At 35.4% G+C, this 16,437-nt stretch overlaps 1 protein-coding gene across 1 annotated transcript in view; it reads right to left on the reverse strand.

Moving 5' to 3' along the window:
- Nucleotides 1–945: 945 nt before the first annotated feature.
- Nucleotides 946–16,437, reverse strand: part of BTBD8 (BTB domain containing 8) — a 113,671-nt gene continuing 98,179 nt past the window's right edge. The window contains exons 6-11 of the mRNA XM_003260048.3: nt 14,884–14,945; nt 8,803–9,520; nt 8,447–8,534; nt 7,891–8,030; nt 3,071–5,401; nt 946–1,812 (exon numbers count right to left, since the gene is read on the reverse strand). Coding sequence (XP_003260096.2) covers nt 1,343–1,812; nt 3,071–5,401; nt 7,891–8,030; nt 8,447–8,534; nt 8,803–9,520; nt 14,884–14,945 — 3,809 coding nt within the window. The 3' untranslated portion in view covers nt 946–1,342. The remainder of the gene's footprint in view (nt 1,813–3,070; nt 5,402–7,890; nt 8,031–8,446; nt 8,535–8,802; nt 9,521–14,883; nt 14,946–16,437) is intronic.

Here is a 16,437-nt window from a genome sequence, read left to right on the forward strand (position 1 = left end):
TTTTTAGAGCAGGACTCAAGTCTTATTTTCTTTACACCCAAGTGCCTAAATCCAGAGCCTGTTTCTTGACTTTGAATGAATGAGTTAGTAACTGTTTCTTGAACGAGTGCCCCTCTTCACAGAGCTAGTTTAAAAAAAGGCATAGCAAAGTTATGGTATAATAGGTTAGCAGCTAACCCTAACGTAACTATGTTATTAGAACAAATAATTGTGCATTAATATGACTTGGTATTCAATACAGTTATAGATCATATTATTTTTTGAAGACTTTACTAATTTAGAAAAGGGATTCTAAACTATTTCCTTACTTCAGACACATTTCAGAGAATTATGAGTCACAAAGCTTTGAGAGAGGCTTATTTATGAAATCCCATAATCCCACTGGCAATATCAAAAGTACCCAAGTACTCGCTACCAGGTAGCATTTTGTAGCAAAGGTTTTTATCTTTGACTTACTACCAAAATTACAGACTGAAAGACAATCTGATCCAGGAAATAAGGAACTGGTGTATACTGACACACCAAGAAAGCAAACGTGAGTGTGTGTGCACGTACATACACACACACACAATTTAAACTCCGTAACTCAATTGCCTCATATACTCATTTTCAAGTTTATATTTAGTGCTGGCTTATTGCAGGTGCAGTTCCAACATATCCCTAACATGGAATGGAAAATGGAGAATCAGTGACTACCTGTAAAGGAAGTCTATGCTTTTGAACAAGGGCAGATTCCCTTCTCTGGATATATCCCCAAAAGAGAGAGACAGGAAATTCCATTTCTCTTGTTTTAGTAATGATGTGGTTGAAATTTGAGATGTACTTGCTTCAGAATTTCCTGGGCCTGAATTGTTGGGAAAGCTAAGATTTTCCCCAACACTCAGCTATCAGTCTCAATCACCTAAATGTGAGTTTGAATGTTAGTCACAGAAAACTCTACATGAATGGACACAAGCACAGTTAAGTTTTTTATTGTTAAATTACTATGTTACCCTATGCAGAGCAAAAAGTAAAGGGACTGATCTACTTGTGCATTCACATTTTAAATTCTTGAATAATGAACAAGTGAACAAATCATCAGCTAGGAAAGGAAAACTGAAGCAAGGGTTTCCTTATAAGTCTTCTAATTTCTCTAATAATTAGAGAAAACATGCTCAAAAACTTTAGAAAAACATTTTTCTATGTGTGTGATATATTAATAAATAAACTATGTTTACCTCATTAAATCGGAAAGACTCAATATTAAGGAAAGTTTATATCCGGCTAATGCAATTATCATTTGGATATAATATAGGCATCAAAAAATAAAGGAGTGGCATAAATTTTTCCAAAATGTTAACACTTAATGCTGAGTTTCCAGTTCCAGAATTGTCCACTCGCCTTGAGGCGAACAATCTGCAGAGGAAAAACTAGCCATGGTGATGCTCGCTGAGGAATCATCAAGTGGAGATGTTAGTTCACTCCATCTGTTCAAAGTGTCAATATGTGCTATACCCTGAGGTTTTGAGCTATCTCGTGCGAAAAGTAGTGTCTGATTGATTAGATATTGTGCTAAACTTAAGTCTTCAGGAACGGAATTTGTAACATCTAAGTTTGAATCCTGTTCAGAGAGCAGTTGCTTTAGTAGTGTCCAATCTTGTTTTGCAAAATGTTGGTCATCTTCAAAATCCATATCTGTAACATGTGTTTCTGATTCCACTTTCTGCTCAAATGCTTCTATTACATCCATCTCATATATTGGAGACAGGGTTTTTGAAGGCCGATGGTCATACATGCAGGTTTGTGCCAGTGTGTCACAATCATCTATGTCTCCTGAAATAATTCATAATACTACACAATGTAAAAATTGCACGTTGGTACCCTTCAGAGTTTTGTAGAATATTCACACAATATAACAGTGATAGTCCACAAAAAAACACAGAATGGGAAAAATAACACCTATACAAAATTGACAAGATTTTTGAGGCATTTTTCTGTGTTAAAAATTCAAGGGTAACGTTTAGAAGCAAAATCAACATAGGCAACTAACAGTAATTCTCCATACTTTAATTTGAAAACTTGTGATACAGAAAACATAAATCATTTAAACATAAACATAGAATGTGCACATATATCTAATTCACTACAATAGAAAAAGAGAAAAAAAAAGACATAGTGTTTTGATGATGACTTTTAGGGTAAGTCCGTTGCAAAAGGTGGGGATAAATACATTTCACCTAAAGGCTTATTTGTATATTGCACATGCAAAGCAAGATGCAAGCAAGGACAAACAAACAAAAAAGTACAACTTTAAAGACCTCCTTATTCTTCTGATTTTGCTGAACAGGAAACTACTGATCAGTATTTTTCTTAGTTATAATACACAATAGCTACTCAGTTAGCCACTATTGCATATTTTAAATGTGGGTCATTAGTCTGAATTACTATAATAAGGAAGACAAAAAACACAAAACAATTAGACAGAAAATCATTTAAACAATATGAAATAAGCCTGGGCTTTTTTCATATATTGTCATTGCTTCTAAATATAATCTCTTTTAGGAAATTTATCTTTTTATTTGAAAACTTTTGAATAGACAGATCCCGAAAATTTTAATCTCTGTAAAATGTATATAAATTGTAATAATCTAGTTGTTAAAATAGTTCAGTGCTTTTAGTTACATATTACTAGAGTTATTGCACAGGCCTCATATACTATCAAGTCTATAAATCATATCCAATGTATAATAAAATTTCTAATAGTCAAGAATTCTTGCGTTAAATTATACATAAATAACTAAATAGCAGCAAACTTAGTTTTTATTCTTTCATGTAAAATCTCTTAGTAGGTTAGCTCTATATAACAATCAAAATTTTTACTAGATATTACTTCATTAGGATTTTAAGTGAACAATAAAGAATGAGTAACTAGCTAATTTTCATATTAAGAAATTTTTCATTTAAAATTTTAATCTGTTGCTTAAGTAATTATTCTATCTGACTAAAATATAACATTCAGGGCTTCATACAACTTTAAAATTTTATAAACTTGTTTTCTTATGCATTTAGCATTTCTATTTCTGTACATTACCTGCAGATAAAGCAATATTAGCTTTTTCAGTAGTTGTAGAATGGCTCTCTTTCACTGGACCTTCCTGAGGCAGAACTTGACTCCGAAAGGAGTCTAGAGATTTTGTAGAGCTGTTCTTTGGTATGTCAGAATTGGGTTCTCTTTGATGAAGCTCCAAGTGACATGGTCTTTCTTGAGATTTTACATCACTATCCAAGAATTTGCTGCGTTGCTGAATGTCATTATCCACATTGCTTCCATTGTTTACTTTTTTATCTTCTGGAAGAAGCTGTCTGCCTCTACTGGATAGGACGTCTATTGTGTTCTTTTTTTCTGTGGCTGAAACACTCTGTTTATTTTTTCTTGAAGAGTCAATGCTACTAAGATCCAAGAGAGTGCTTTCATTTTTACATACACTATTGGCTTTACTTTGTTTACATTCTAAAATATTATCTTCATTTTCTTGTGAGAATCTGGAATAGCAGGTCCTTCCATGATGTTCATGAGAAATGCCATCAAAAACATCAGAAGGTGAAAAAGAATCTACAGAAGGCTGAAAGGGAGTATGGACTTCTCCTTCATCTGATCCCAGCTCTTCACATTCATCGACTGAAAGTAAAACTGACCTTTTAAACTTTTTATTTGTAGAAAATTCACGACATTCATTTTCAGTTGCATCTTCAAAAGCTAAATTAATTATTCCCTGAAACTGCTGAGGAGCTGGGTTAGATATAGAGAAATTGTCTGCAACATTTTCAGCTTCAGATCTTTCATCTTCTGTTTCATCTGCTGAAGAAGATACCTGATCTATTTCCTGAGCAAACTGGACACTGCCTCGTGGAATATTTTCTCTTTCCCTAGAGTGAACTATTGCAGATCGAGACCAAATTTCTGGCCTTTTCCTAGGGATTTCATCATCACTTGTTGAATTAACTTGGAAAAGATCATTACTACTTTGCTTTTTCATTTTTACTTCAATTCTTAAATTACTATCATAAATTTTTAATTCCTCAGGAGTACTGGTATCACTGCTACTTCTTCCAAGAAAATCATGGCACAGCATAGTGCCACATTTAGAGATACCTCTGTCATTTGATCCATCATCATCCTGAGACCCTCCGGCATCATAGTCTTCAGATCTGGGCTTTATGTCATCGGAGGAGGTGGTAGCACTGCCAGTGTCAGATTCAGGACTCTCTCCCTGATGCAGAACACCGGTACTCAAATTCCAGTGACCCACAAATGGAGTTTCTGGAGTTTCATGGCTCTCTGGAGATTCTGATGTTTCCATATTTTTAGGAGAATTTTTTTCTGATAGCTGTCCCGAAAAACACTTGGAAGATACATCTGAGTCTGCTGTAGCATGTTTGTCTTCATCCACAGCAGATTCATCAGACAACTTACTAGGAACTGTCAGTCCTTCCACGGGAACTTTCAATTTTTTGTCTTCTTGAGCAGAATTTAAGGTACCATTTGTCCTTTGAGGATTACACAGTGAAACATCTTCCACACATTTAATACTTGATTGTTTGTTTGTATCTTTTCTCCCTACTTGGTTCTCCCTATCTGATATCAAATGGATTTGCCCTGCACTTGTTGAGTCTAAACTACACGCTGGATTAGAGTTCAAGGAGTTTTCATTTGGATTTGAAACCATGTATTTTAGGGCTGTGGTGCTATAAAATTTTGAATTTACATTCTCACTCCCATCAGAATGACAACATACATTAGTTGCATCGCAATGATCTGTTTCTTTGTGATTAGGAAATTTTGTTTCACTTTTATCTAAACAAATCTGTTTTGATTCCAGTTCGTGTTTTAATGATTTATCCAGCTTTGAAATATTTTGGCATTCTAACGCCAACTTCTCTTTTTCTTGATCGTTTAATGGCTTTTGTGGGTCAGGCCTGCAGGATGACTGGAGTGCTTCTGCATCACTGATTTCAGATGCAAGATTAATGAGAGGTTTGTGAGGCTTCTGTTCAGAAACACTGTCCTTGTTGTTATTATCACGCACATCATGAAACATACTTTTTTGGACAGTAGATGTTTCATGTTTTAAAGGTCTTTGGGAGGAAGGCTGAGTTTTTGATATAACCTGTCCAGGAAGCATTTTCTGTTTTGAATCTTTATTATTCAACGTTTCACCTTTCTTTGACTGATTTAGATTTTTAGGTATGGCCACTATTTTTGCATTAACCTTAGGCAAAGCTGTGTGTACTTGCTTGACCATTTTTCTCTTAGGTGCTTGTTTCTCTGTAGTTGTACTGTGGTCCAACTTTACCACATTTTCATCAGACTGCCTTGAAGAGACTGAAGATTTTACTGAGTTTGGTGACTCTCCTTGGGATCCTAAGAAAAGTAAGAGGGTATATTCAGTAATGTAATATCACCTCCAATTTGTGAGTAAAATTTAGTATTTGTTTTAAAACTACTTCAGAAAAAATAAAATCAAGAACACAATGGAAGGGTAACATATCTATGATCAAATGGACAAGCACAGATTAGGAATCAGTTACATGATAAAATAAAAAAATTTTTTCAATTAAAAAGAGGGACTACTCCAGGGTCCCAGTAAAAATTACTAAAATAGGATCTCTCTTCCTCAAGCAAAGAGACTTGATTTTTATGCCAAAACCGGATTTGCAAAAATATATGAGGGTGAAAAAATCGGATTTTCTTTTATCGAAGGAGCAAGAAAGGTCTTCCCTTTGAAGTTTTTGGAGAAAAAAAATAGTGTGTTCTACATAGCTGAGAAGGAGAATCAAGCTAAATATAAAATAAATAGAACTGTTAAAATTGTTGCAGTTGTTTTCTTCAAACATGAATAAAACCAATTTACTTGTCATAACCAGATTATTATTACTGTAGCTCATTAGGGTTAACAACTTAGATCTCCACTGGAAACTAAAACTGCTGACTGGAAAGAAGGGGATTAATGTGGGAAATCCATTTGTTTTTACTGGTGAAAGTCTTAGAGATGATACTTTGGACATTCAAATCTGTCAAACAGAATTATCAAATATTTTAAAATGTTTAACATTTAGCTATTACTAGGATATGAAAATGTTTTCTCCAGCAACAACAGGTGCTGGAGAGGATGTGGAGAAATAGGAACACTTTTACACTGTTGGTTGGACTGCAAACTAGTTCAACCATTGTGGAAGTCAGTGTGGTGATTCCTCAGGGATCTAGAACTAGAAATACCATTTGACCCAGCCATCCCATTACTGGGTATATACCCAAAGGACTATAAATCATGCTGCTATAAAAACACATGCACACGTATGTTTATTGCGGCACTATTCACAATAGCAAAGACTTGGAACCAATCCAAATGTCCAACAATGATAGACTGGATTAAGAAAATGTGGCACATATACACCATGGAATACTATGCAGCCATAAAAAATGATGAGTTCATGTCCTTTGGAGGGACATGGATGAAACTGGAAAACATCATTCTCAGTAAACTATCGCAAGGACAAAAAACCAAACATTGCATGTTCTCACTCATAGGTGGGAATTGAACAATGAGAACTCACGGACACAGGAGGGGGAACATCACACTCCGGGGACTGTTGTGGGGTGGGGGGAGGGGGGAGGGACAGCATTAGGAGATATACCTAATGCTAAATGATGAGTTAATGGGTGCAGCAAAACAACATGGCACATGGCTACATATGTAACAAACCTGCACATTGTGCAGATGTACCCTAAAACCTAAAGTATAATAATAATAAAAAAAAAGAAAATGTTTTCTCTACCTTATTAATTGATTTTCAGTAATAATTCATAATCTAAATCAAAATTGTCTTTAGCATTTTACAAACTGCTTTTACATATGTGAATGCTTGATACATAAAAGCAATTTTGAAAATCGGTTATTATGTTAGCAAATTATGCAATCTGGTCAGTACTCTTTTCCTTTTCAGAACACTGAAAAACAATGGACTCACACAGATTCTGGAAGGCAAATTCTTCCTCCTTATGTATTATAGTTGTTTAGACTGCACTATTATTATCATTATCACTTTTTTTTTTTTTTGAGATAAAGTCTTGCTCTGTCGCCCAGCCTGGAGTACAGAGGCACGATCTCGGCTCACTGCAACCTCTGCCTCCCAGGTTCAAGCAATTCTCCTGTCTCAGCCTCCCAAGTAGCTGGGACAACAGGCACATACCACCACACCTGGCTAATTTTTGTGTTTTTAGTAGAGATGGGGTTTCACCATATTGGTCAGGCTGGTCTTGAACTCCTGACCTCAGGTGATTCACCCGCCTTGGCCTCCCAAAGTGCTTGGATTACAGGCGTGAGCCACCACGCCTAGCCTGCACTCTTACTTTTTAAAGAGCTCTTTAGTGCCAGTTTTACAAATGAAATTCCTATAATTACCAAAGGAACTTTCAAGAAACATGGGCACAATATTTAAAAGGACCAGAAATGCAGATAAACTAGTGACTCCCTTAATTATTTCTCTCACAAAAGACAATAAAAACCAAACAGAGGCCAGGTGTGTTAACTTATGCCTGTAATCCCAGCACTTTGGGAGGCAGAGGAAGGAGGATTGCAGTGTGATCATGCCACTGTACTCCAGCCTGGGTGACAGAGCAAGACCCTGTCTCAACAATCACAACAACAAAACAACAAAACCAAACCTACATCCCAAAACACCTGTCTGAAAAGTAAAAGCTTACAATCTCATCTCTATGGTGTGAAACAAACATAAAATGAGTAAAACCGTATTTTGCTTGTTTGCTACTGAAGTTCCAAATCAGAGTTTGGCTTATCCAGTTTACACAAGGAAATAATTTCAAGATATCCAGTACTATTTCAGCTTTACCTTGAGTTTTAGTAAGATTAGATGGGGTACTCTTTGTCCTCTGCTGAGCTGAAGTACATCCATTGCTAGTTCCTCTTTTCTTCAAAATTGCCTGTGGTACTGGCTCACTACATCCTTTGCCACTGACCTTCTTTAGTACACTAAGAAAAATTATTTGCATTCAGTATTACACTGAGATTCCAAAACATGAACTTTTTAAAAGACCGATACCTGAAACAGTTTTTTTCAAGAAATAAAAAATACATCTCTCCTGAAAATAGAAAAATCATATGCTCATATTTTTAAGTTTATAAAACTGTAGATCAAGTATAATAAAGCAATGTATAATCATATGCCATAGTACACATTAATATATTCTTTTAAATATTGTGCCTCAATCATTTTGCATATACTAATTTCTTTTAATAAATAAAAAACTGTTAAAATATTATGTAAATATATTACTTTTTTAAACAAAAAATAAAAGATATTTTAAAAATATTTAGCTAGCAGTTAGTATATAATTAACTTTCAGAGAAAGCTAACAGATAGGTTAAAACACTGAATGAAGACCTACCTGTTATTTATATTAGTGTCTTGTTCATGAATACTTTTTTTATTGGAAGTTCCATTGGTAACTCTTGAAACAGGTCGAGATTTTATGGCTATAAATTAAGAAAAAGTGAGTCATAAGAGAGAATACATTAAATATGTAACAAACATGTGTAAGTTTACTGGTTAGACACTATAAATAAAATGAAATACTAAAGTGGGAAGGACTACCATTTTCTCTCACTTTGCATAAGTACATATACATAAGTATTCTGTTGGCATCTGAAACTAAATAAAAGCCCAAATACAGGGTTAGATTTTTGTTTTTTTAAGGAACTTGAACTGTCAGGAGATATTAAAAATTACAGTGCTAAAACCCACCTACAGTGGAATTTTTGACACTATCTACACTGTTTTTCACCATCTGTCCTGGAGAATCACAAAAGGATAGTTTATGTCCAGAAGGCTTTTCTTCTCCTATTGATCCATTTTCTTTTGGTTCATCCAGACATTCAGTGGAAACTGAGAATTCCATACTTGAATCTGTGGATCTGCTGGAGGGTCCTGCGATGCTGAGGCATGGAGAATCCTTCCCTGTAGCTTTCTTCAAAGGCTTTGCTTTGGCTTGCACATTTAAGTTTCCTGTGAGTACCTTGGGTCTGGCACCTGTAATTTGCCCTTCCTGATTTCTCACTCCTTTTCCATTTAGTAAATTCTTCTGTCCAGTTGCTGCTGCTGCTGCTGTTGCTGATCTTTCTACAACTTGTCTAGATGACATGTTTTCCAACCGTGCATTATCACCATTTTCTGTTTTGGATTTTGTTATAGTTTTGGGCTTTCCAGAAACATTTTTTCCCCCAGTTTTTAGTTCTTTTGTAATCTTAGATGCTATTTTTGTACCATCTTTTTCCTTTACATCATCTTGCTTCAGAGTTTTATTTATACTGTTTCTATTGGTACTTGATGAATGTCCAGATGCTCCTAATCCATCAGATTTCATCTTTTTATTAGTAGAGAGATAACTCCAACACTCTTTCTTGTTATTTCCCCTCCAAGATTTGATTTTTATATCACCAGAGTCAGAAACTTGTTTCCTTTGCTATAAAGAAGAAAAAAAATACTTTGTAATTTGACTGAAATCTTTAACATATAATATTTTATGTTTCCAAAAGCCAGACTTCCAAAGAAGAAAAAAAATAGAAAAGTTCATATTATGATTTAAGGTCAGAGCTTGAACTGTCTTTGATCATTTGGATCAAAACTTTGTCTTAGATTACCTTAATCAAATCTGAAATACAGCATAAGTGTTTATTTTAAAGGCATGCTATTCTATCTATTAAAGTAAATAAATAAATAAAAGGAATGCTTTTTTAATGTATGAAGTTTTGGTAGAGATTAATGTCTATAAAGATTCAGGATGCCTTGAGGAATGATAATATCCAAGATTTTTTAGAAGGCTTACTCCCATGTTTTATACTACATCTTTTGTATACATCATCCCACTTAATCCTCACAACAGTCCCATGAACTAGCTCCTGTGGCTGTTTCTATTTCTTAGACAAGAAATTGAGGATTAAAGTAGGTATGTGATTTACCCCAGGTCTCAGGCTGGTGAGGGATGGAATCAGGACTTGAGCTCATGATTTAACCTCACACCAAAGTCATCTATATGGCATAATTTGAGGGACATTATAAAGATTTTCAATAAAAATTCTCTCTTCAACCTTATTCCAAGTGCCAGAAATTTTATCATTAAAGACTTAATCCTCTGTGGGAAGAATCCTTTACTTCTTGGAGTCCTTATTTAAAAAAAATTTTTTTAAAAGCTCCTAGGAAGCACAGCACATCAATACACTACATCTGCAAAGCTTGGTTTTTGGACAAATAAGATACTAGTATAGTGCTGGCTGGCTATAGGAAGCAAAGGAAAAGGGATCCTAAAAATAGCTGAAATAGGCTAAAAAGGGACAAATAAAATGGCACTGAAGATAAACGTACCTACTTCATCATTTTCCTTAGAACCAACCTTGATATGAAAGGGAACAAAGAAAATTTTTAAGTTGGTAGAAATTCTAGGATAATATTTTAAGATCATATTGTCATTCTTTTTTTTTTCTTTTTTTTTTTTGAGACAGAGTCTTGCTCTGTCACCCAGGCTGGAGTGCAGTGGCCCAATCTCGGCTCACTGCAACCTCCGCCTCCCGGGTTCAAGCAATTCTCCTGCCTCAGCCTCCTGAGTAGCTGGGACTATAGGCACATGCCGTCACACTTGGCTAAATTTTTTGTATTTTACTAGAGATAGGGTTTCACCGTGTTGCCCAGGCTGATCTTGAACTCCTGAGCTCAGGCAATCCACCTGCCTCGGCCTCCCAAAGTGCTAGGATTACAGGCATGAGCCCCTGTGCCTGGCCAATATTGTCATTCTTTTTTTTTTTTTTTTTTGAGATGGAGTCTTGCTCTGTTGCCAGGCTGGAGTACAGTGGCACGATCTCAGCTCCCTGCAACCTCCGCCTCCCAGGTTCATGCAGTTCTCCTGCCTCAGCCTCCCGAGTAGCTGGGACTACAGGCATGAGCCTCCATGCCCAGCTAATTTTTGTATTTTTAGTAGAGACGGGGTTTCACCATTTTGGCCAGGATGGTCTTGATCTCTTAACCTCGTGATCTGCCCACCTCAGCCTCCTAAAGTGCTGAGATTACAGGCGTGAGCCACCGCGCCCGTCCTATTGTCATTCTTTATGTAAGTATGCAAATGGTTTTTTTTTTTTCCTTTGGAAGCTGTATGAGATTGTAGAGGTCTGAGGCAGAGCCTGTGCCTCTTCATCTTTTGTATCCCTTGGCACCATGTCACATATTGGATACTCAAAATACAAACAAACGAAAAACATATTCGATGTTGTTAACACTGGGCATATATTGCATATTTTGATATTCAGTTTAAAGTCTATTTTTAAATATGAAAAGCTTCCAATTACATTAAAAGTTGTCAAGATAAAATAACATATATGAATGTGTGTGCACACAAAAAAATATACAATAAATAACTTGGTTAAATTTAGAAAAAAGGAAAGCATGGTGATAAAACAACCACTAGATTCTTGTCTTAGTTTTGCCTCTAACCAACCTGGGACATTTCAGAAATTATTAACAGCTTTGGGTCTCAGCTTATGCCTGTCCACAGCATAGAGACTGGTCCTCTTCACAGCAGTCTTCTAGGATTCTAACATTTAAAACGTTCAAATAGGCTTGGTCCTCATTTTTTGTTTTCTTGCTCAAATCTTAGCTCAAAAAATAACATTTCTCTATTTTTAACACCTAAAACCAGGCTGACTTCTGCTTTTAGAACTCCTTCCCACCCTTAACACTGAATCTACTTAATTTATTCTATCCTTGAATTTATGCATCTTGAAGTATTATGCTATGGGTGAAATCTATATAGTACATGGTATAGCTGTATGCCTTGAAAAATTTCACAATAGGACAGGTGAGGATTGCTTGAGCCCAGGAGTTTGAGACCAGCCTAGGCAACATGGCAAAACCCCGCCTCTACAAAAAAAAATACAAACATTAGCCAGGCATGGTAGCTTGGGCCTATGCCAGCTATTCAGGAAGCAGAGGTGGAAGGATCCCTTGAGCCCAGAAGGTCAAGGCTGCAGTGAGCTGTGATTGTGCCACTCCACTCCAGCCTGGGTGACAGAGTGAGACCCTATCTCAAAAAATAGGAAAAATTAAACATAATCACAAGAGGACAGAAGAGTATAATGAATCCTCACGTACCTAATAGCCAGCTCTAAAAATTATTAATTCATTATTAATTCCAATTTTATTTCATACACACCTACCCCCATTTTATTTTGAAGCAAATCCCAGATATCATATATTTTATCCTTAAGTATTTTGGTACTAAGCATTCTTCTTAAATCGCTCTATGAAGGAAAAATGAAGCAGGCAACAACAACAACAACCACAACAAAACAAACAAACAAAAAACCTCTTTCCCTCTCTCATCTGATTAACTTTCTCCCACCTCCTAGATAGCTCATCCCTGTTTGGAAAACACATTTATTTGTTCCACGTTTATTGAGCACTTACTACATACCAGATAATTGCACATAAATTATTTCACCTAATTTTCACAATAATCCTGCTAGGTTTTATTACTCCATTTTATAAATAAGCAAACTAAGACTCACAGATGACACATAATAAATGTAAAGCCAAAATTTGAACTCTTTTGATTATGTGTCCAGCATCCATTTCAGCACATCACTATCTTTCTGGGGGAAACTTCCTTCCTTCCCATTGTTCTTAACAGAAAAAAGACTTAGACAACCACAAAGTCAGGAGGATGAGGAATGAAACTTTGTTCTATTTTGCAGTAAGGCAAGGAAAGAGGAAAAGCCTGGTTAGTAGCAGGGAATAGGAAGGCAAGTAGGCTAATTCCTGGGGGCCTTTAAAAAACACAGGGATAACAGGGAACACAGAAAAAAATGTCCTAGTGCACCATTTCCTAGAGTATGTTCTATGGAATCGTATAATATGCTTTAAAAGGGTTGAGGGGACTCTAGTCGTATTCCATAGCTATAACATTGGGGGAAATTTTGGATGCAACAATTCAAAAGTATTCTTTAGTGTTTCTCAGCACTTTCAAGGTATAATATGCAGCATTGGTCTATAAGAGTTGCTATGGGGCTGGGCGTGGTGGCTCACGCCTGTAATCCCAGCACTTTGGGAGGCCGAGGCGGGCAGATCATCTGAGGTTGGGAGTTCGAGACCAGCCTGACCAACACGGAGAAACCCCATCTCTACTAAAAATACAAAATTAGCCAGGCATGATGGCACATTCCTGTAATCCCAGCTATTCGGGAGGCTGAGGGAGGAGAACTGCTTGAACCTGGGAGGCAGAGGTTGTGGTGAGCCGAGATCGTGCCATTGCACTCCAGCCTGGGCAACAAAAGCGAAACTCTGCCTCAAAAAAAAAAAAAAAAAAAAAAAAGAGGAGCTATGGTGTGTAGCAACTCTCCAACTTATAGTTGATGCTAGATGGAGATCGTATCTTGTGAAACCCACTTTGGAAACAATCCTAAGAGGTTAACTGGCAAAAACTCCAGTCTCCCAGTTTCTCACTCAAGACATTTGGAGCTTGACCTCTTCCTCAAGCCATGAGAACTCTCAGTTGTGGCTTGGAGCTGCATTAGTTCCTATCAACTGGCTGATGAGGAAGAAAAAGGGATTTCCTATTCCACTCTGCTAGGGCAATACGTTCATTGCATTCCAAACCGGAACTCTCAATGTATGTCTATCACTGTACCACACGGAAGTTAGAATTATTTTGTACTTTGAATATATTATTGGTTAAGTGAACATCTGTAAGTTAGCTAGGAACCCTAACCATAATTAATAACATTTTTGGGATGAAAAATTTATTTCAGGTTATAAGGAAAACACCAAATAACTTTGTGGATGGTCAAAAACAAACAAACAAACAACACACAAAACATGAAATCTACCATCTTAACCATTTAATACACTTAAGTACTCTTTAATACATTTCAGTAACAGTGTAGTAATGTTAGCTGCATGCACTTCGTTGCACAACAGATAACTTTTCATCTTGCAAAATGGAAACTCTGTACTCATTGAACAACTCCTCCTTTCTCCCTCCCCCTAGTTTTCAGCAACCACAATACTACTTTCTCAGAATTCAACTACTTTAGATACCTCATAAAAGTATACCAAGTAACTTTTAAAGTAAAACATAGTTGTACTCTTAGTACTAATTGCTTTTTTCAAGGACACCAAAAATACATTATGTGAATTAAAATCTTTTTTTTTTTTTGAGACAGAGTTTCGCTCTTGTCACCCAGGCTGCAGTGCAATGGTGCAATCTCAGCTCACTGCAACCTCTGCCTCCCGGGTTCAAGCAATTCTCCTCCCTCAGCCTCCCAAGTAGCTGGGATTACAGGTGTGCGCCACCATGCCTGGCTAATTTTTGTATATTTAGTAAAGATGGGGTTTCACCATGTTGGCCAGGCTGGTCTCGAACTCCTGACCTCAGGTGATCCATCTGCCTTGGTCTCCCAAAGTGCTGGGATTACAGGCGTGAGCCACCATGCCCGGCCTAAAATCTTCTTTTTTAAGAAGTAGGCTAATTAGAAAAATAGACATTGAATTAGGTCTAGAGTTCTAAACAAATTCTAATAGACTGAAATAGCTCTGTTAGCTGCCAAAAAGGTTTTCAAGGAAATGAAAACGGTAGATACTACTAGTGCCAATTGGATATAAAAAATTCACTTTAAAACATTTATTAAATGTTTACTTGATTTAGAAAAAGAAAAATTTTCCATTAAGAAATAGATTCAATTAATGAATAGATTTTTAAAACTTTTTCTAAAATATAAAATAATAAGCTTTAAATAATTTGTTATCTTTTTCATTTGTACCTATAAAATTTAGAAAGTTTACCTGCGAGCTACTGAATATTGGCTTTTTGCCAAGTCTTCGATCATCACCTTTGTCAAATGCAGCTGTAGAAAGAAACAGCAATTTATTTTTATAGGGAACATTATTATTACCTTAGAAGTAAAGGAAAAATAGAATGTCAGCAGAAAAAAGGTTATATTTTGATGGAAATAACTTAATAAACCTGAAACCAATCTAGTATACAAAACAACTCCCTATTATATTTTAGAATTTTTTTTAAAAGAACCCCATTTTCTATCTTATTCTCTGGCTCCTAGGTTTTATGTTATTAAAATTAATAAATAAGAACTGTACAATCTCACAGAGAAGATTTACACATTTACAAAAATACGAGAATTTTCTCAGACTGTGACATTTTAGATAATTGGTTTCATTTAGTTTTCCAAATTACAAAAAATTACAGATTACGGCAAATGTAACATTCTACAAGCTATTAAGTATGAGAAAATGTTTATACTAAACGTAAAAATACTCTTGAAATTAAAAATATTTTCTGGTTTTGCAGATATATAATGAGGAAGGAGGAAAGAGAAAATAAAAAAATAAGGTTCTATTGAAAATAAAACAAGAAACAATCTTCAAAATATCATTCTTTTATAATTAAATAAAAATTCATTTTATAAGTTAGGTTTATATGGGAATTTATTGCAGAACTCATGTCTATGCTCTTCAAATAAGAATTTGAATGCTGTCAGGAAAATATGTAGGCTGGAATAATTATATGAGTGCTACAAATATAGTTTAGCAAATGTATTTCTTTCTTTTGAAGGTTACTGGGCTTTAAGATATATTTTGAAGAAATACATGCAATCTCTGAAAATTATTTGATTTTTATTAAATCAGCTAATAAAAAATACATTAAATTATCTGTAACTACCATGCATCTTCCATGATCTCTATTCTATAGGATATGTGCTGTAAGACAAAGCAGGATCCTGAAAATGGCACTATAGAACTGATTTGCAGTAAGCAAATGACTCTGCACAATAATACACAGGAAGAAATTAAAATAAAAAATTTCTCCCAAAGGTCAGTAACTCAACTATGACGTATGAAATGTAGTAACAGACAACCCAGAACCATTCCTTTATCTGAGTTTCCCAATGAAGTAATTATGCATAAGTCGGAACTCATTATAATTCAACTTAAGATTAAAACATTATTATTACACTGATACAATGTAATAGAATGAAAAGTCCTTTTTGACAATTCAAAAAGGATTGCTGGATTAGTTGGATAGTTGGATTACCAATAACATTTTATTTAAATATGGGTATTTACATGTATTTTTAATTAGCACTTTGAAGAATTAAAGAACACAGAAGCTCAACTTAACTATGAAATCCTCTAAAATAGAGAAAACCAAAGTTTGCTACTAATCGGAAGAGAGCTGAAGACACCTACTGAAGGAATGCTGATCTTATTTTGTTACTTCACATTACATAAATTTTGTAAAAATAAACCATCATTTAAAAATCAGCACAGAAATAGTCACCAGGAAAAAAACGTCCAATTTCTAAGAACTTCTCATAATTT

This window comes from Nomascus leucogenys, chromosome 12, assembly GCF_006542625.1.
Source record: "Nomascus leucogenys isolate Asia chromosome 12, Asia_NLE_v1, whole genome shotgun sequence".
Classification (NCBI taxonomy): Eukaryota; Metazoa; Chordata; class Mammalia; order Primates; family Hylobatidae; genus Nomascus; species Nomascus leucogenys.